The sequence below is a fragment of the Panulirus ornatus genome, chromosome 45, assembly GCF_036320965.1.
Source record: "Panulirus ornatus isolate Po-2019 chromosome 45, ASM3632096v1, whole genome shotgun sequence".
NCBI classification, from domain to species: domain Eukaryota; kingdom Metazoa; phylum Arthropoda; class Malacostraca; order Decapoda; family Palinuridae; genus Panulirus; species Panulirus ornatus.
Genome location: NC_092268.1, coordinates 3,564,869 through 3,585,832, shown reverse-complemented (window position 1 = coordinate 3,585,832; position 20,964 = coordinate 3,564,869). Strand labels below are relative to the sequence as shown.

The following is a 20,964-nucleotide window of genomic DNA, read 5'->3' as shown; positions in this document are numbered from 1 at the left end:
GATACAGTACTAACCTGGTAGATGTAGCATTAACCTGGTAGCTACAGGACTAACCTGGTAGATACAGCATTAACCTGGTAGATACAGGACTAACCTGGTAGATGTAGCATTAACCTGGTAGATACAGTACTAACCTGTAGATACAGTACTAACTGGTAGATACAGTACTAACCTGGTAGCTACAGGACTAACCTGGTAGATGTAGCATTAACCTGGTAGATACAGTACTAACTGGTAGATACAGTACTAACCTGGTAGATACAGGACTAACCTGGTAGATGTAGCATTAACCTGGTAGATACAGGACTAACCTGGTAGATACAGGACTAACCTGGTAGATGTAGCATTAACCTGGTAGATACAGTACTAACTGGTAGATACAGCATTAACCTGGTAGATACAGGACTAACCTGGTAGATACAGGACTAACCTGGTAGATGTAGCATTAACCTGGTAGATACAGGACTAACCTGGTAGATACAGGACTAACCTGGTAGATACAGTACTAACTGGTAGATACAGTACTAACTGGTAGATACAGTACTAACCTGGTAGATGTAGCATTAACCTGGTAGATACAGGACTAACCTGGTAGATACAGGACTAACCTGGTAGATACAGGACTAACCTGGTAGATACAGGACTAACCTGGTAGATACAGTACTAACCTGGTAGCTACAGGACTAACCTGGTAGATACAGCATTAACCTGGTAGATACAGTACTAACCTGGTAGCTACAGGACTAACCTGGTAGATGTAGCATTAACCTGGTAGCTACAGGACTAACCTGGTAGATACAGGACTAACCTGGTAGATACAGGACTAACCTGGTAGATACAGTACTAACTGGTAGATACAGTACTAACCTGGTAGCTACAGGACTAACCTGGTAGATACAGGACTAACCTGGTAGATGTAGCATTAACCTGGTAGATACAGGACTAACCTGGTAGATACAGGACTAACCTGGTAGATACAGGACTAACCTGGTAGATGTAGCATTAACCTGGTAGATACAGGACTAACCTGGTAGATGTAGCATTAACCTGGTAGATACAGGACTAACCTGGTAGATACAGGACTAACCTGGTAGATGTAGCATTAACCTGGTAGATACAGTACTAACTGGTAGATACAGCATTAACCTGGTAGATACAGCATTAACCTGGTAGATACAGTACTAACTGGTAGATACAGTACTAACTGGTAGATACAGTACTAACTGGTAGATACAGTACTAACCTGGTAGCTACAGGACTAACCTGGTAGATACAGTACTAACCTGGTAGATACAGGACTAACCTGGTAGATGTAGCATTAACCTGGTAGATACAGCATTAACCTGGTAGATACAGCATTAACCTGGTAGATACAGGACTAACCTGGTAGATACAGCATTAACCTGGTAGATACAGTACTAACTGGTAGATACAGTACTAACCTGGTAGCTACAGGACTAACCTGGTAGATGTAGCATTAACCTGGTAGATACAGTACTAACTGGTAGATACAGTACTAACCTGGTAGATACAGCATTAACCTGGTAGATACAGCATTAACCTGGTAGATACAGTACTAACCTGGTAGATACAGGACTAACCTGGTAGATGTAGCATTAACCTGGTAGATACAGTACTAACCTGGTAGCTACAGGACTAACCTGGTAGATACAGGACTAACCTGGTAGATACAGGACTAACCTGGTAGATGTAGCATTAACCTGGTAGATACAGTACTAACCTGGTAGATACAGTACTAACTGGTAGATACAGTACTAACCTGGTAGATACAGCATTAACCTGGTAGATACAGTACTAACTGGTAGATACAGCATTAACCTGGTAGATACAGTACTAACTGGTAGATACAGCATTAACCTGGTAGATACAGGACTAACCTGGTAGATACAGTACTAACTGGTAGATACAGTACTAACCTGGTAGATGTAGCATTAACCTGGTAGATACAGTACTAACTGGTAGATACAGTACTAACCTGGTAGATGTAGCATTAACCTGGTAGATACAGGACTAACCTGGTAGATACAGGACTAACCTGGTAGATACAGTACTAACTGGTAGATACAGCATTAACCTGGTAGATACAGTACTAACTGGTAGATACAGTACTAACTGGTAGATACAGTACTAACTGGTAGATACAGTACTAACTGGTAGATACAGCATTAACCTGGTAGATACAGTACTAACCTGGTAGATGTAGCATTAACCTGGTAGATACAGCATTAACCTGGTAGATACAGTACTAACCTGGTAGCTACAGGACTAACCTGGTAGATACAGTACTAACTGGTAGATACAGTACTAACCTGGTAGATGTAGCATTAACCTGGTAGATACAGCATTAACCTGGTAGATACAGGACTCTGTTGGAGGCCGAGGTAAGGCAGTGACAACCAAGACGGCAAGATACAGTTAGCAACAACATGGGTTATGATAATATATACACACACCAACACTGCCCTAAGAACCACACCAGCGTCAGATATAGTGAAGTCAGGGCCGAGATATATGTCATCTCATTTTCTCTCTGTCTGATACATGTACGTGAAGGTGTATACGAGGTGAGGAAGACGACCCCAAGTGGTCGTAGAGCAACTATGATAGAAATATTAGCAGGAGGATGAGGAGGCCCGGATGGCTAAGGTACAGGAGGTAAGGTAGGGGTCACATAGCAACAAAGGAAGTTGTATAAAGATTATAAAAGACAACGCAAAGGTGAGGAACTTGATGTTGGATGGGACATAAGAACGTGACTTGGTTATGAACAAGGCATTTGAGTAGTCAGGCATTTAATTCAGTGTGTGTGTGTGTGTGTGTGTGTGTGTCATTTTCCCTTATATTACCTCATTTTCATGTTGAGAATCTGCATTTATTTATCACACAGAAATAAAATGAAAGAATATAACCAGATGTGTTGTATGTTGTGAGAGTTGTGCTTGCTAATTATTACTTATTTGGAATTGGAATTTATCAGAATTGGAAATTTTGTGACTTATGATAACTTGACTTTCAAAAATTCAGATCCAAATTCGTAAAATCATTTCAAGTAACATATAATTTTTTTTTTTTCTGGCCAGTCAGATAATAATGTCAATTATCTTCACTACGATGGTTCGATTGTTTGGGTATAATGACCTCGGGGTCTCAGGTGGTCATTAAGGTTGTTTAAGCTTAAACAGAAGACTGAGAATTGGAATAATGATTCTAAACATTGCTTCATTAAACCTCTCTCTCTCTCTCTCTCTCTCTCTCCTCTCTCTCATTATTATTCATATTATCATTACTATTTGTTATTATACCTGATCGCCATTTCCCGCGTCATGGACTGAGGTGTTCAGAAATCTATGTCATTTCGATTTATAGTTAAAACATACATGAAATATAGATATAATATCCAGAAGATCATATATCATATATGGAGGGATAATATCATATATAGAGGGATGGGAAGGTAAATCAAAGACAAGAAATGTAAATATTTGACGTTGGTTTAATATCTCGTAGAAAATATCGGGTCAGATGATACATTTACCAAACACAACTTCTAATAACTATAACAAAATCATAACATCACCTCAAACCTCGAACATATACGTATATGAGTATAACATGGTTGTGGGTTGTGGGTTACGAGTAATGGCTCCCTGTATTCCTTCTTTCAGAGAGTGATTATACAGGAGGGGAGAATTACTACCGTCCTGGTCGCCCTCTTTTGAAGGCTCTTGTCTGTGAGCGACACACAGGGGGATGCACTGCTCACTGTATCGGGCCTGCTGACCAGCAGGGAGGATCTGGCACTGCTCACTGTATCGGGCCTGCTGACCAGCAGGGAGGATCTGACACTGCTCACTGTCGCAGTGTCGTCAGTGATCACCTTTTAGAGAATCACATGTAGGGGAATTGTCTTTGCTGACGTATCCAGACTTCGAATGGACGCGAGACATTTTACGTTTGATGTTCAGCCAGTAACTGTGGACGAGGTAAACAATGCATTAGTGAGACAGGTTCGTGGAGTATAAGGCGATGTAAAGGGATGGCCTTGATTAGGGGCCCCACCAGTGTACAATTCCCTCCCCGTAGAGTATAAAAGATGGGGCCCTCACCAGTGTACAACCCCCTCCCCGTACAGTACAAGAGATGGGGCCCCCACAAGTGTACAACTCCCTTCGTACAGTACAAGAGATGGGGCCCTCACCAGTGTACAACTCCCTCTCCGTACAGTACAAGAGATGGGGCCCTCACCAGTGTACAACCCCCTCCCCGTACAGTACAAGAGATGGGACCCCCACAAGTGTACAACTCCCTTCGTACAGTACAAGAGATGGGGCCCTCACCAGTGTACAACTCCCTCCTCGTACAGTACAAGAGATGGGGCCCCACCAATGTACAACCCCCTCCCCGTACAGTACAAGAGATGGGGGCTCCACCAGTGTACAACCCCCTCCCCGTACAGTACAAGAGATGGGGCCCTCACCAGTGTACAACCCCCTCCCCGTACAGTACAAGAGATGGGGCCCCCACAAGTGTACAACTCCCTTCGTACAGTACAAGAGATGGGGCCCCACCAGTGTACAACCCCCTCCCCGTACGTACAAACAGGTAAACACACACTACTTTTAGCGATCTGGGCGTCGAACACATGAGGAACTTCGCCTTGGTGGAGTGTGTTACCTTCGACATCAGACGAAGACAGAGAATACAATTGAGGAACTTCTTGCTCTGAAGGAGTCCTGGATTACCCTCCTCCTGCCTGTAGCGCAACCTGACCTGTGGAAGAGCTGCCTGAGAGAGGAAGGAGTCACGTGAATTCCATAATGATAGTGGTGATGATAAGAGACACTGACCTGCGGGAGGGTGACTTCTCACTCGGGGCTTCGAACTGGGCTATGGTGTCGATCATTGTCGTTCCCTTAGTCTCTGGCAAGTTCAGGGTAGACGCCCCTGCCACCAAGGAGACGACACCGAAGAGTACAGAGGGCACCCACGGATGCCTCCGCCCCTACACACATGGAAGGATGATAAAGAAAACGTGAACAACATGATACATCGAGGCTACTATCTGGTCTTGTCTCATGTGTGACAGAACCTTAGATGGAAGAGATAACAAAACATGGAACAGACGTTGAACAGACGTGGAACAGACGTGGAACAGACGTTGAACAGACGTGGAACAGACGTTGAACAGAGCAGAGTTAACCATGGTATGAACAGCAGGGCATAAACAATGTTATCTTCTGATCATTATCTATCAATACGGACGATAGATAACACTAGATCACACAGCTACAGAGATAAGGAGACTAGATAACACAGGAGATCCCAGAGCTACAGAGATGAGATGCGTTGTCAGGGTATGAGACACGCCTAAGTGAAAGCCGCAGACATGTTTGAAAATTAATAACATCATAAGATGTACCGCAGGCGGCAGGTGCAGTAGAGGGTGTTCACTATAATGTACTGCAGGCGGTAGGTATAGTAGAGGGTCTTCACTACAACATACCGCAGGCGGCAGGTAGAGTGTGGGGCGTTCAGTACAACATACCGCAGGCGGCAGGTAGAGTGTGGGGCGTTCAGCACAATATACCGCAGGCGGCAGGTACAATGTGGGGTGTTCAGTACATCATGCCGCAGGCGGCAGGTACAGTGTGGGGTGTTCAGTACGTCATGCCGCAGGCGGCAGGTACAGTGTGGGGTGTTCACTACAACATACCGCAGGCGGCAGGTACAGTGTGGGGTGTTCAGTACATCATGCCGCAGGCGGACTTACCAGAAGGTCAATGATAAAAGGTGATACAATGGAGCCGATGCGAGACATCATAAATGAAGTCCCGAAGCCCCGGCTTCGAACCTCAGTTGGATAGAGTTCGTTGCAGTAGATGATGATGATCTGGAAGGCAGCAGAGATGGTGACCTTGCCCACCATAGCGAAGGTCATCACAACCCAGCCGTAAGCTGTCAACCACGATCACATTACTGATAGACAATTTGAACCTCAATGGTTCGTTATTTGTTTCATTATTAACATATCACATTTATGTCTACGTCAAGTTATTCTGGTTCATTGTATATGTCGACCAGATGTAGTGATGCATACATGATGAAAACGGGGGAGTGGTAGCCCACGTGCTGGTGTAGTTAAGGATCTAGGAACCAAATGATGTAGTTACGACCTGTGATGGTGGTACATTAGACTGTGTGTGTGTGTGTGTGTGTGTGTGTGTGTGTGTGTGTGTGTGTGTGTGTAGCGCCAGGGAGGCAGTATAGGGACGTGCTGTGTGTGTGTGTGTGTAGCGCCAGGGAGGCAGTATAGGGACGTGCTGTGTGTGTGTGTGTGTAGCGCCAGGGAGGCAGTATAGGGACGTGGTGTGTGTGTGTGTGTGTAGCGCCAGGGAGGCAGTATAGGGACGTGCTGTGTGTGTGTGTGTGTGTGTGTGTGTGTAACGCCAGGGAGGCAGTATAGAGACGTGCTGTGTGTGTGTGTGTGTGTGTGTGTGTGTGTGTAGCGCCAGGGAGGCAGTAGTGTGTGTGTGTGTGTGTGTGTGTGTGTGTGTGTGTGTGTGTGTGTGTGTAGCGCCAGGGAGGCAGTATAGGGACGTGCTGTGTGTGTGTGTGTGTAGCGCCAGGGAGGCAGTATAGGGACGTGCTGTGTGTGTGTGTGTGTGTGTGTGTGTGTGTGTGTAGCGCCAGGGAGGCAGTATAGGGACGTGCTGTGTGTGTGTGTGTAGCGCCAGGGAGGCAGTATAGGGACGTGCTGTGTGTGTGTGTGTGTGTGTGTGTGTGTGTGTAGCGCCAGGGAGGCAGTATAGGGACGTGCTGTGTGTGTGTGTGTGTAGCGCCAGGGAGGCAGTATAGGGACGTGCTGTGTGTGTGTGTGTGTGTGTGTGTGTGTAGCGCCAGGGAGGCAGTATAGGGACGTGCTGTGTGTGTGTGTGTGTAGCGCCAGGGAGGCAGTATAGGGACGTGCTGTGTGTGTGTGTGTGTAGCGCCAGGGAGGCAGTATAGGGACGTGCTGTGTGTGTGTGTGTGTGTGTGTGTGTGTGTGTGTAGCGCCAGGGAGGCAGTATAGGGACGTGCTGTGTGTGTGTGTGTAGCGCCAGGGAGGCAGTATAGGGACGTGCTGTGTGTGTGTGTGTGTGTGTGTGTGTGTGTAGCGCCAGGGAGGCAGTATAGGGACGTGCTGTGTGTGTGTGTGTAGCGCCAGGGAGGCAGTATAGGGACGTGCTGTGTGTGTGTGTGTGTGTGTGTGTGTGTGTGTAGCGCCAGGGAGGCAGTATAGGGACGTGCTGTGTGTGTGTGTGTAGCGCCAGGGAGGCAGTATAGGGACGTGCTGTGTGTGTGTGTGTGTAGCGCCAGGGAGGCAGTATAGGGACGTGCTGTGTGTGTGTGTGTAGCGCCAGGGAGGCAGTATAGGGACGTGGTGTGTGTGTGTGTGTGTAGCGCCAGGGAGGCAGTATAGGGACGTGCTGTGTGTGTGTGTGTGTAGCGCCAGGGAGGCAGTATAGGGACGTGGTGTGTGTGTGTGTGTGTAGCGCCAGGGAGGCAGTATAGGGACGTGCTGTGTGTGTGTGTGTGTAGCGCCAGGGAGGCAGTATAGGGACGTGGTGTGTGTGTGTGTGTGTAGCGCCAGGGAGGCAGTATAGGGACGTGCTGTGTGTGTGTGTGTGTAGCGCCAGGGAGGCAGTATAGGGACGTGGTGTGTGTGTGTGTGTGTAGCGCCAGGGAGGCAGTATAGGGACGTGCTGTGTGTGTGTGTGTGTGTGTGTGTGTGTGTGTGTAGCGCCAGGGAGGCAGTATAGGGACGTGGTGTGTGTGTGTGTGTGTAGCGCCAGGGAGGCAGTATAGGGACGTGCTGTGTGTGTGTGTGTGTGTAGCGCCAGGGAGGCAGTAGTGTGTGTGTGTGTGTGTGTAGCGCCAGGGAGGCAGTATAGGGACGTTGCTCACCTGCTGGTGTTAGGGCCATGAATATGAGCATGAAACCACTGGTCATGAAGCTAACGACAGATGGCAGTCGTCGACCAAACCTCATGACAATTGGGATGGTTAAGGTGTAGGCAGGGATCTCCATCAGACCAGTTAGGACCATGTAGACGAATGGGTCGTTACTCAGGCTTCCACCACTTAGGGACAGCCCGTAGTACACAAGGGCGAGGATGATGAAGTCAAGACAGAGGATCACAGTAATGGCACGTAGTCTTGGCGTTCTGTCGTGGGTTGTAAGGAAGTTGTGTGAGGTAGTTGTATTACAACAACTTTCTGTACGATGGGGTTATGAGGGTTATATATATAACTATTGTGGTCTGTGGTGACCAGAGAGATGTATGTAGGTCAGTGGTTGGGTCAGGTTATGGTCAACAGGTTTACGTCATCGCGTGGATCAGTTGAAGGTTATGAAGTGGATGACAGGATGCGTGTGGATACAATTCTTTGATGAACAAAGTTGATGAAGTGGAAGCACCTGAGACATGTGTGTGGAGATGGGTTCATATGTGAGGTCATTACTTACTGTACAGGTGTGTTGTGGTTGTGTTGTGTTGATGTAAAACTGGATGATGGTCACTATGCAAGAACTACATTCATGGCAAAAGTTTTGAACGATGAATGATCTTTTTTTTAACAAGAGAGAGAGAGAAGTCGGGGGTAATGTGAGGTGAGAGGCAGTGAGAGGTCAAGGGTAGTCAAGCATCAGGGTCAGTGAGAGGTCAAGGGTTGTCTATACGTGACAATGGTCATGTTCTGGTGTCAATACACCGATGGTCAGTTTTAGTGTAACAATAATTCAAACATGAATAAAACATTCTCATTATGTTGATCTAAAACTCGCCACAGCCTCTGTATGTGACGTATTCATAACATCTCTACGTATAATCTCAATATATGTGAGTTCCTGGATGTCATATGTAGGGTCATCAGGTCACGCCACACGCCCTTCACTGATGACCTACCTCACAAGAATCGTGATTTCCCGCAGAGACTTGAGAATAGTGGATGTTACCGTGGAGGTGGTGGAGGAAGCGCCTTCTTCAGGAGGAACCTGGTGGCGGTGTGGGTGGAGAGTGAGGTGAGGGGCTGAATCATTACCTTAAGTATAGCATTTCATTATAGACATCAATATATATAGATTCTCTATATTTGTTTAGAGTCACACTAGGATCTCTCTCTCTCTCACACACACGTAAGGAGTTCTTGCTCTACCTGGGACGTCTCTCCATAGGATCCTGTACTCCAAGACTGCGCTACTTCCAGCAGCAGGGAAATGATGGTCTCTTTCTGAGTGAACCGTTATTTGCCTGGCACAGTCTTGGAGCTGAAGGAACCCATGGAAAGGCGTCCTGGGGTTAATTATGAGGTCGCTCTGAAAGGCGTCCTGGAGTAACATGTAAACAGATGAGTGTGTATGTAGTGTATATATTTACTTGTTCCTCACCATGTTTGCCATCATCTGCAGTAGTTCGTCCTCAGGAGGGAGTGGGACCTTGTTCAAGCGTGAGGCTCGTCGGAGTACCTTCAGGGCCTCGCTATGTCGTCCTTGTACCATCAACCATCTAGGTGACTCGTCAATAAACCTGTACGACCACAAACCACTCATTAGTCCTGACCCCTGTACCACCCCTGACCTCTCAACCACTTCTGACCCCTGTACCACACTGGGTTTACCTCTGACCCCTGCACCAGTGTACAGTAAACCTCCATATGTAAGTTTACAGCTGTAACTGTCATGTTAAGTCATAAGTTTACATTACTGGATGAAAACTGTCAACTATGACCCCCAGTAACTCATATATTTGTGATGTGAACGATAGTTTTTGAGATATTTGAGGTCATTTTGATTTTGGAGTCAATAGCCACATTATTATACGCAAGGGGCGTACCGGGCGTGTATACGCAAGGGGCGTACCGGGCGTGTTCAAGGAAGGGGCGTACCGGGCGTGCTCAAGGAAGGGGCGTACCGGGCGTGTTCTAGGAAGGGGCGTAACGGGCGTGCTCAAGGAAGGGGCGTACCGGGCGTGCTTAAGGAAGGGGCGTACCGGGCGTGTTCTAGGAAGGGGCGTACCGGGCGTGCTCAAGGAAGGGGCGTACCGGGCGTGCTCTTGTGAAGGTTTCGAGATCAGAATGAGACCTTGCGATAAGGGTTTTAGATTGATCATTTTATCTATGATTTATCAGTAGAAGGTCGAGTGGATAACAAAGATATCAACACATCACTGAATGACTTACAGACTCGAGGACCAGCGGAAGTAGGCGAGATCCCAGTGGCTTTTAAAGTGATTTTCGACTAAGATGACAATCTTGATCAAGTGTGATGAAGATAGCGTTGCGTTTGCTTCGTGAAGAAAGTCATGCTTATTTCTATAATCAGAATGATGAGAAACAAATAAACACCAGCAACGATCGAATGAGGCACTTACCAATAGATATATGGGATTATCTATCGTGCATGAGGTCATGAAAGATGAGCACACACAGAGGAGAAGAATACGCATCATCACACATCAAAGACGCCATTCGTCGCACACCATACACACCTGAGACGGAGCGTCCCTAACAACCCGTTCATAAACAGGAGACTAACACCTCAACAACGGGGTCGTCATTTGACTACCACAACAGGAGGATCATCACCGTTGCTCACATGATCAACGGCAGCATCAGAAGTCCGGGTAACGAGGCAACGAACTGCAGTAGACGCCACTCACGGAGGAGGTAAGCCAGGCCCGTCCACGCAGGGATTCCCAAAGCCCACATGACGCCCACTATGAAACCCAGCACTGTTCTAACCCGGGGCTCAGCCAGCTCCATCGCTGCAAACAACAACAACAATAACAACAACAACACGTGACATATCTCTCAACACGCACGCACGCACGTGCCTCCTCCTCCACCAACCATCCATCCGATCTGTAGTGAAGACACAATGAGGAGCTGAACAACATAATGGGTTGTAAATATAATCATGTTATGGATTACAACATAGAAACTGACATGGATCACTGGAAATGAAGTATCTATGACCACTAGTGTTACTTTATCACTAGTGTTACTCTACCACTAATGTTACTTTACCACTAGTGTTACATGATGGCTGGGATTGCTTCCTTGTTACATATCTCACCTGGGAATAACTACACATATTAACTTGACGGTTATAAAGTTATTGCAGACTTGATCGTAAGTGTGTCACATGCTCGCCATTATAGCGTTACTGACCCATGACGAACGAAGCACTGTGGATTAAGGAGTTGATGGTTCCTACGAAGTAACGAGAGATCAATATCAACGAGAGAGTTGGTAGCCAGCAGGATGAAAGGGTCAATACTATACAGAGCAACACGCCAACCACTATTACGATCTTCCGTCCAAACCTGAAGTAGGAGAACATATACTTATGTTTATCATGACTTTAGAATCTCATAATGAGGATGAAACCTAGCTTGACCTAAGACATCCTACCAGACGATCCTACAGCCAAGGGATGCAATATAGACAATTATAGGACCTGTCGTGCATGCAGTATAACATATAGACAATGAAACATATTCTGTACAAGAGAAAGACTTACTTATCACACGAATAACTGGAGAAGAATGCACCAGAAAATATACCAAACATGTAGATACTCTGGTACAATGCTCGCAGGTACTCTCTATCACACACCAACTGGTACTGTACGAGGGAGACATGAACATTACTCACTCATGATGAACATGAAGAACAACTCCAGGTTATGTTCATCAAGCACTACGAGTAAACTTATCTAAAAAGTAAATCAAGTAGAAGTTATCATGTCTGAATTAATATAAAGTTTAAAAATAATTTTACTACCATAATTTCGTCTCGTTATAATGTACATTCGAACACAGATAGCCAGTTCAGCTGTTATCATACCCTCTTGGGCTACAATCGACCTGATAACATATCAAACAGACCCAGCAGACACGCTCACCCAGTCATTCCAGCAAGGGCCCAGACATGTGGATTTCTGTCAGTGACTGTAGTCATCAAACAGTCTTCAACATAAAGAAAAACTTGCCAAGATGATGGTTTTTATTTTGACGTATTCCAAGCCACATCTCTCCTCCTCCTCCTCCCCTTATCATCCTATGACACTCATGTTTTCATCATTCACAGCAGCACCTCAGTACTCCACTGCACACTAACCACATAACACATTCTGGCCTGCTCCAGGCTACCACACTCCCCATACAGCACTGTTATATAGCTATCACTATTTCCATTTTCGACTGTGTCCTATTTCTCTTAAAGAAGAAGAAAACAACTGTATTTATCTTTAGGAAAGTCTTCATCTAAGCCAGTCGAGACTCGACATATATTTCCTCAACATGTTGCCTCTGTCACTTAGATATTGAACATGTGACCAACTTGCTCACACCTTACCTCCGAGGTGACGGTGGACGCGAAGGTGGAATTGTCGAAGTCCCAGGTGGTGCATTTCACCGTTGTCTGGTTGACTACGTAGCTACACTGGTCCCTGCAGAAGAGCACAATGGCGGTCGTTAGTGTAATTGATTTTGTTTCTTTTGGGTGAACGTGTAACGCCATAAATCTACTAGCATCTTGAGGAGTACAATAGTGAAGAATGAGGGCAGTAGGCACACAAGCCCTGCCTACAATGGGGTTACGAAGCCAAACTTCTAGGATCATTGTAAGTAGCAGCACCTTCGAGCCATCTTACAATACACTAACTTGTCGTACAGTGAGGGTCACTACGTGGCATAATGTTTGGGAGGTTTGACCTACTTACAAGATAACACAGTTTCCCATACGTTAGCACGAGACTGACACACACACACACACACACACACACACACATGGATCAATGAGAAATCTTCAGGTCACTGGAACATAACTGGAAACCCTGGAACATATCAAAGAACTTCCAACTTTCCATAAGTTGACGGTTCGAGTGGATCAGGAGCGCGGGTGCTGAAGGCTTCAGCTACAACTTACTGGAGGACGAGACTGTCTGAGGTAAGGTTGTTTCTTGTGGCTGAGGCAGTAACCTCCAGGATCTCTGCATCCCGACACACGAAGTCCACCCTGGGTGCCAGGAAAGCCGCTCCCAGAGAATGGGGCACCAGCAGAAAGGCATCTGTAACAAGTAAGTGGATCACATGTTATGATATGCCGGCTCTTATGGCCATCACTGACATACATCAGATGGACGAACGAGCATTGGTGGTGCCCTCTGGCCGGCTAGTACTGTGTGGAGACGTAAATATGTATTGAGGTAATACGGTCATAATCACCTGCAAGGATGAGCCACATACGCTGCCCCCAGTCAGAAGGAGAGGGTCAGCTGAAGCTGAAGATGACATACAAGAATAGAAATGGAGTAATGAACAGTGGGAGAAAATCAGAATTTCAGTTGTAGTAACACAGGTCATATTTGGAAGGTAAAGCAATATGTGCCTTTCCACTTCGAAAAATGCGATAGACTGATTCAGATATTATCCTTATCTCAAGGTAAAATGTGGGCATCATCAGTGTACGACTAGATAAGGAGGTTCCTGCTAATCATCGTTAACACACGTGAGAGGAGAAAGCTTTCCTTCCACAAGTCTGGTGTGAGTGTAGGTTTACACACAGCTTACTACGACGTGGCGCGCAAGCTTGTGCATGGTAATTTTAAGTTACTCTAAGCTGTTTCGTGAGTGGGAGGAGGGTGGGTTGAGACATCAATTATGGAAGCTAGTTAGTGTAGAGTAGATTTACTTCTTATACCAGTAATTACCTTTAATATAACTACCTTGTTTGATATGATAGTAACCTAAATGTGAGACAGAAGCTACAACTTGTCACGGTGCATGAAAGACGCACAACATATTGGTTTCTAGGGTAATTAGTTTATCTTATCATCACATGAGAGGAGGGCGTGGCTGAGCTGATGACATGGGCAATGCGGTAGAGTTGTCACGTCAGGTATGGCCTAGGTGTTCGTCAGCTAATTATCACTAGCTTCATCGTGGCTCAGCAAATCCTGCCTCACATCACAGAGGTAGATTCACCTGTGCCATCTGCCCCAATGATTGCAAGGATTAGACGACTGCTTAGTAAGCCAGCACTTCAGTGGCTGTCATGTTCCAGTCCATCTGTCTCGCCCACAATCTCTTCATCTCACACGGTATACCTGACAGTAGACAACTCGCACGACGCGTTTTTCGCAACTAAAGATTACCCTGTGCACTACACTACACGCTGGACGGGCCTACCTCATGACAGAAGCTCGTCTGATGTGGGTGTAAGTTAGTACACATCTCTCTCTCTCTCTCTCTCTCTCTCTCTCTCTCTCTCTCTCTCTCTCTCTCTCTCTCTCTCTCTCTCTCTCTCTCTCTCACTCATGTATACTTACTGTAGCAAATAAGGCTGAAAGTGAGGATATTCCAGGCTCCGGTGCCCAGGTGGGTGAGGACCTGGTCTAGCTGCGTGATCATGTTGACCCCAACTGTAAGGAAGGAGCTGTTTGAGGCTGGTGGCTGAGGCTAATGGCTGAGGGGGAACAGTGGCTGAGGCTGGTGGCTGAGGCTGATGGCTGAGGGGGGGGAACACTGGCTGGAGGGAGGTGCTGGCGATGATGACTAATTATGGTGCACAAGTGTCAGCCATCTGTGACGGTCAAGACAAGTGTTAGTTATTGTTGTTGTGGTTCACGTTATAACGAATGACGTCATGGTCAGTATGAAGAGTGTCTTCCGTTAGGTTTGAGGTTAGTGGGAGGTAGAGCGATGTGTGTGTATTACCCAAGGTTCTGGAAGATCAAACGCCACCTCGTCGCACCAATAAGAACCTGTGACTGGGCGGCCGACACGAGTGCTCCTTCGATTTATAGATGGACCTTGAACGTGACATGCACGATAATAGACCCTGCACCTCCACTGACAGACATATGATCATGGTCGTCTGCTATCTCAGGAGGAGCCATACATCCTCCAATGTTCCTGTTTTTATACCTCTCTAGTTCTTTTCCTTCTTAAAAACAACATAGAGTTCGAGTGGACAGAGGGAGCTGAGTGGTTGGAGATGAAGTTTTATATAAGGTCGTGTATGTGTGTGTGTGTGTGTGTGTGTGTGTGTGTGTGTGTGTGTCCTGGGAACCGTGTGTTCTGGGCAAGTATAATGTGATCACCTTCCCTCACACACCACCCGGAAGTAAGAGCAGTGAACATCTTCATATCTGTATGCAAACTTCAGCCACGTATATTGTTCCTGTATAACTCTAAGGGACAGATATTCTAAAGGGATGGTATTTACATGATCGTACACCATCCTCAACTCTTGCACCACAGATGAGAAATTGTATATAAACATACAGACACACACACGGCACTGGGGTCTCTCCCTGGTGAACATGTTCCTGTGTTCATCTCTCCAAGCAACATCTTCAGTCACTGAGGTGAGTGTCCAGACGGTGTCTGACCTGAGTGTCCAGTTCAACAGTGTCCACAAAACATTTGTTCCCGACGTCTGACGGTCTTGGGTCAATCTCTGAAGTGGGTTTATCAGGCAGAACGCGACCACCACACGCACACAAGTGGCTCCGATTCTTGTGACAACATTATCGTAGACGTTCGCAGCGAAACGAATCATGTGACGAAGCGAACTTATTTCGTTATAGTGTAACAAGTAATAGTGATTCATCAGTTAATAGAAGAAGGTGAAACTAAAGCTATTTCTGTTGTTTCTGTTGAAGGAGCGAGGCTACACTATGTGAAGTGTTGCTAGATGATAATAGCCACATTGTTCTGTTGGTAAATTGATTAGATTCTATAACTAAAACGTTTAGAAATGTAAAGTAGACATTTCCAGCGTTGCTTCTTCGTCTGTTTATGTAAGATAATAATGTACGAAGGTTTAGCGTTAGGTGATCCATTCAGAGACGTGAGGGATATATCAGGTGTGGTATGGAGCGAGATAAGGATGAGGAACAGGAGGTAGGAGGGTAGAGACAGGAGGAGGAGGAGGCGAGGCAGGAGGCTGGGAAATCACATGATAAAGTTGTTGGTATTCTACTGTTGATGGACAAGTGGAACACTGAGCCAGAATGTAATCCCTCCATCAACCACGTCACACTTGAGTCACAGTAAGGAGGAGGGTTGTGAGGGAAGGAAGAAGGAAAGAAGGAAGGAACAAGATGAGAAGACTCCCTCTCACTCGTAGGTAGGAGTAGGGAGGGGGGGAGCTTCCTTTAGAAGTACAAGACGAGTCTTTCGCCTGACGACAACTACATTAATTCTCGGAGGTGTGTACGTCCTTGTGATCCAATAGACGTATATCATTTCGAACCTCACCACCACCACACACCACACCACACCAAACCATACCACTACCACACCACACCACACATACATGATATACAGTCTTGTCTGGTACTTATATTGTATTCTCCAGCATCCTCTACCATCATGGTACTCGCCATCATGACTATATAAGACGTTACCATCATACACATCCTATAACAAGTGGTCAGTAGGATGTATGAGGTCATTAACATGAGTAATGAGAGAATGAGTCATGTTTTGACCGTGTAAGATGATGACGTCAGGGGTCACCATATGTAAGGTCGATGCTTGAGGTCAGAAAAGTAAGCTACGTTCTGAGAAAAGTGAAGAGACTCAGACATGAGGCAAGAAATGTATGCTAACCAGACGCGAGGTGCCTGGTGGCTCATGCATGATGGCTCCTCATGACGTAAGTTGTTTTGAGGAAGATCTCGATGTATCAGAGTGATCATCAGTTTTATACTGATGTATTCCTGTTGATCATGTTGTATTTCTGTTTGTGCCTGTTTTGGCTTGTGTATATTTGTGTTTGTGTACATGATTGTGCGATGCAGGTGTCAGTGTGGCAAATAGATAATTTCCCATTAAATTCTCTGCCATTTGCATGACAGAAAGGTATTATCAAATACAGAAAAAGACTAATTATTTCTGGTGAAGGATGGATCTTGCTTCGAATGTTTCTATTCATCAACACCTCAAAATCTAAGTAATTTTGTTGGATACTTTTTAATAGGATAGTTAACGTAGTACAGTTTTCTCTAAGATATCTTAGAGAGATTCAAAGAAAATGAATATTAGACGTTAACTAATCTATCTTTTGGCGGCTATCACTTTGAATATGAGTTTATCTTTTGTACATTACAATGACATTTATGGATATCTATAACAACCTGTTGTTAGTTTACTGATGTATATCACTATATTTATAACCTCAAGACCTCAAACAAGACCATTCTTCCCGCCTGTTAACATAATTAGACGTAACAATTAAGCAACTTTGTCATTTCTTACATATATATTTACACATACATATATATCTACACACACACACACACACACACACACTATTCCCAGTTGGTTGAAGGGTTTGAAACCTTTAATGGTGTTGTTCGCAAGCTAAATGGTCAGAAAAACTAAATGAATATTTTGAATTTGCCTCATCATCATTTTGAAATTCAGATATTGATTTAGATCAGATCATAGAAGCTGTGAATGATGGTGAGTAAGGATCTAGGGTTCATGAACAATATATGTTGTGATTACTCATTAATCATGTTGGTGATTATTGACGTAATTAGGACAGGTGATTACCTGAGGTGGTTTCTTTATTACGAGTGACCTGTTGTACTCCAGATTGTGGGTCACGCTATCAGGGGGGGTGAGAGAGAGAGAGAGAGAGAGAGAGAGAGAGAGAGAGAGAGAGAGAGAGAGAGAGAGAGAGAGAGAGAGAGAGAGAGAGAGAGAGAGAGGTAGTGCCTACAACTCAAATAACATATAACCAGACCACATTTTCTCTATCCAAGCACACACTCACACTCAAGCATTAAGTTACTCACACTCAAGTATTAAGTCACTCACACTCAAGCATTAAGTTACTCACACTCAAGCATTAAGTTACTCACACTCAAGCATTAAGTCACTCACACTCAAGCATTAAGTCACTCACACTCAAGCATTAAGTCACTCACACTCAAGTATTAAGTTACTCCAGTAATGCACTTGAGGGTAATGGGATACGGCACAACCACATCATTAGGGTAACATTTACGATGGTAATATGATAGTAACGAATTACCCCTTGGCTCTTTTTACGATAATGTAAAGATAACAAGAAGAACATTAACTTAGTAACTTTAAGGCAATGTATAATGTTCTCTGGAGGGCGAGAACAACTGTATCTATGTCTAATGAGAATATTATCACGTATGAGTTATTCCAGAACCTCTGCTGTCGCTGGCTGGGAGGCCATAACTCCAGGTGTTAAGTAGGAAACGAACTAGGTCATGATTATCATGCAAGGTCAACGACCCGGGTCATCATTATCATGCAAGGTCAACGACCCGGGTCATCATTATCATGCAGGGAAGGTCAGAACATGTGAGGGGTCGGGTGGGGTGGGGTGTGACCCCCCTAGATATTGACCTTACGTCTCGCTGCTGGTGAGAGAGAGAGAGAGAGAGAGAGAGAGAGAGAGAGAGAGAGAGAGAGAGAGAGAGAGAGAGAGAGAGAGAGAGAGAGAGAGAGAGAGAGAGAGAGAGAGACAGAGAGAGAGAGAGAGTGTATATATGGGTAATTCATAACAAGATGGTAATACAGACACATTTCCCCCTTCAGTGTTTGCCTCAGTCCACCCAGCAATGTTCACTACAGCTGATGATAGCGAGCGAGCACATGACTTTGCCTCATTATGAGGATAGATGTGGACGGGTCATGGCAGTTAAGTCCAACATTTCTCTAACCACAGTTCATTAACCGGAGTTGAACTCGAACTGGCTAATTTATTAAGGTCCGGGACTAGATAATTGACCCTCTTAGTTAAGGTTAATGAGTTAGTGTGTGGGGGGGGGGGGCTAATGACATAAGCTGTGTGTTTCTATTGTAATCTTGGCAGACACTCACGGTGTCTAGAATGTCTATTGTCTATGGTCTATTGTCTATTGTCTATGGTCTATTGTCTATTGTCTATGGTCCATTGTCTATAGTCTATTGTTGTCTTCGAGACCACAGTCCAAAGTAGATATATATACATATTGTCCTCAATATTTACTTTTTTTCCCCTCAGGATGTGTTACTCTGGTCTGAGATGTTTATATGATTATATACACTGATGAAGTAGACGATACATCGACCTCTCACAAGTAATGAAAAGGTGATGAAAAGGTTTGGATTCTACGTGATTAGGAGATTCGATCTAGTGATGTTGTGTTGATGTTATCACATAAGTTTATGTATTTCTACAAAGATTTGGAAGCTATAAGGTCGTGGCCGACTACCTTGTGTGTGTGTGATATAAACCTTATGGTAAATTATAACATTGTCTATCAGTCGATGTTTAGGAGAAAGATTAATCATGTTGAGCATCAGTTAATTATCCCATGTTGTTAGACCTAAACTGTAGTTAGTGAGGTGTGGGACCTGAACTGCTGCCGGGCTTGTCCTCCTCATCGGTAGTTCATCTTCGTAACGAGGCAATTCGTCTTGTGTTAGTGGTTTGTGTTGCGAAGGTTAAATGGGTCTTCGTAGCAAAAGGGAAAGTGAGGAACCTATTTATGTCAGGGTTTTGTAATGTATTCTCTCTCTCTCTCTCTCTCTCTCTCTCTCTCTCTCTCTCTCTCTCTCTCTCTCTCTCTCTCTCTCTCTCTCTCTCTCTCTCTCTCTCTCTCAGTGATTTCTGACAGTAGGGTACCAGCACTACCGACCAGGCACCTCCACCTCCTGTATTACCACAACACACAGCTGGCCTGGGGGGGGGGGGTCGTCAAGTCTGCTGGTGGAGTGAGGTGTGGCTACATCCCTCCCTTAATGAGGGTGTAAACTCGAATGTTGGTGGACGAGATCCATAAGAGGACGAGGGTTGTTAACGATGATTGATCACCAGTAATGAGTCATTAGTGTTTTCGTAATGTGACTTGATGTTTGTGAGATGATGGTTACGACCATTACATCATTAGTGATGGTTCATATAGGATGAATGTGTCAAACGTGAGTGGGTCAGTTAGCCAGTGTTGCTCGTTGAGGATCTAGGAGTGGTATAGGTATGTTCACTACACGAGTGAATAGCCAGTCAGGTCAGGTCAGGTCAGGTCAAGATACACTACATGAGTGAGTAGTTATGCAGGTCAGGTCAGGTCAGGTCAAGATACACTACATGATTGAGTTGTTATGCAGGTCAGGTCAGGTCATATACACTACATGAGTGAGTAGTTATGCAGGTCAGGTTGGGTCATGTCATATACACTACATGAGTGAGTAGTTATGCAGGTCAGGTCAGGTCTACTACATGAGCGAGTAGGCAGGCAGCCAGCGAGGTCAGGTCAGGGAGAAATGACCTGTTTATCTTTTCTATGACCCCGTTAACCTTAACTGTAGGATTTTTCATTCCAGTGCAGGCAGGGAGGCAATGGCCCAGGCTCTGCTTGTATGAAGTAAACATACAACGTCATAGGTAAAAAAAAACGCAGGAAAATTACTGCTAATTGACCTGGGTTTATTCATTCTATTGACGACAGAATTTTTTTTTGTGTCGTACCATTATCTCTCTCTCTCTCTCTCTCTCTCTCTCTCTCTCTCTCTCTCTCTCTCTCTCTCCCTCATGCCTCACTGTGCATCTCACGTGACCCCATACAGACGCAGGGGAACAGATGGATCCTATTAACATAGATTCCAGGGTGTAAACCACAGGGAGACGTGGACCTGGTTTCGTAAACTTCCCTGGATGTAAACCACAGGGAGATGTGGACCTGTTTTCGTAAACTTCCCTGGATGTAAACCACAGGGAGATGTAGACCTGGTTTCGTAAACTTCCCAGGGTGTAAACCACAGGGAGATGTAGACCTGGTTTCGTAAACTTCCCAGGGTGTAAACCACAGGGAGATGTAGACCTGGTTTCGTAAACTTCCCAGGGTGTAAACCACAGGGAGATGTA

At 45.3% G+C, this 20,964-nt stretch overlaps 1 protein-coding gene across 2 annotated transcripts; it reads right to left on the bottom strand.

Moving 5' to 3' along the window:
• Positions 1–3,496: 3,496 nt before the first annotated feature.
• On the bottom strand, positions 3,497–14,844 carry LOC139762828 (organic cation transporter protein-like). 2 transcript variants are annotated; one of them, XM_071687981.1, is made up of 13 exons: positions 14,781–14,844; positions 14,393–14,485; positions 12,991–13,132; positions 12,418–12,511; positions 11,582–11,685; positions 11,230–11,384; positions 10,655–10,823; positions 9,449–9,587; positions 8,967–9,055; positions 7,966–8,225; positions 5,792–5,976; positions 4,869–5,023; positions 3,497–3,993 (listed from the first exon to the last, which is right to left on the bottom strand). In XM_071687981.1, exons 2-13 carry the CDS (start codon positions 14,472–14,474, stop codon positions 3,888–3,890), a joined length of 1,680 nt encoding a protein of 559 aa, XP_071544082.1. In that variant the 5' UTR covers positions 14,475–14,485; positions 14,781–14,844; the 3' UTR covers positions 3,497–3,887. The 2 variants fall into 2 exon arrangements, with proteins under 2 accessions (XP_071544082.1, XP_071544081.1); XM_071687980.1 differs by lacking the exon at positions 14,781–14,844 and having other exon boundaries at positions 3,747–3,993; positions 14,393–14,607.
• Positions 14,845–20,964: the final 6,120 nt, after the last annotated feature.

Excerpts from the sequence above, each read along its gene's own strand:
- LOC139762828 (XM_071687981.1), bottom strand. The coding sequence starts at position 14,474 with ATGATCACGCAGCTAGACCAGGTCCTCACCCACCTGGGCACCGGAGCC. Across the intron at positions 13,133-14,392 it reads TTTCAGCCTTATTTGCTACA|ATGCCTTTCTGCTGGTGCCC; the intron begins GTAAGTATACAT and ends TACTTGTTACAG. Across the intron at positions 5,024-5,791 it reads CTTTTATCATTGACCTTCTG|GGGCGGAGGCATCCGTGGGT; the intron begins GTAAGTCCGCCT and ends CCATGTGTGTAG.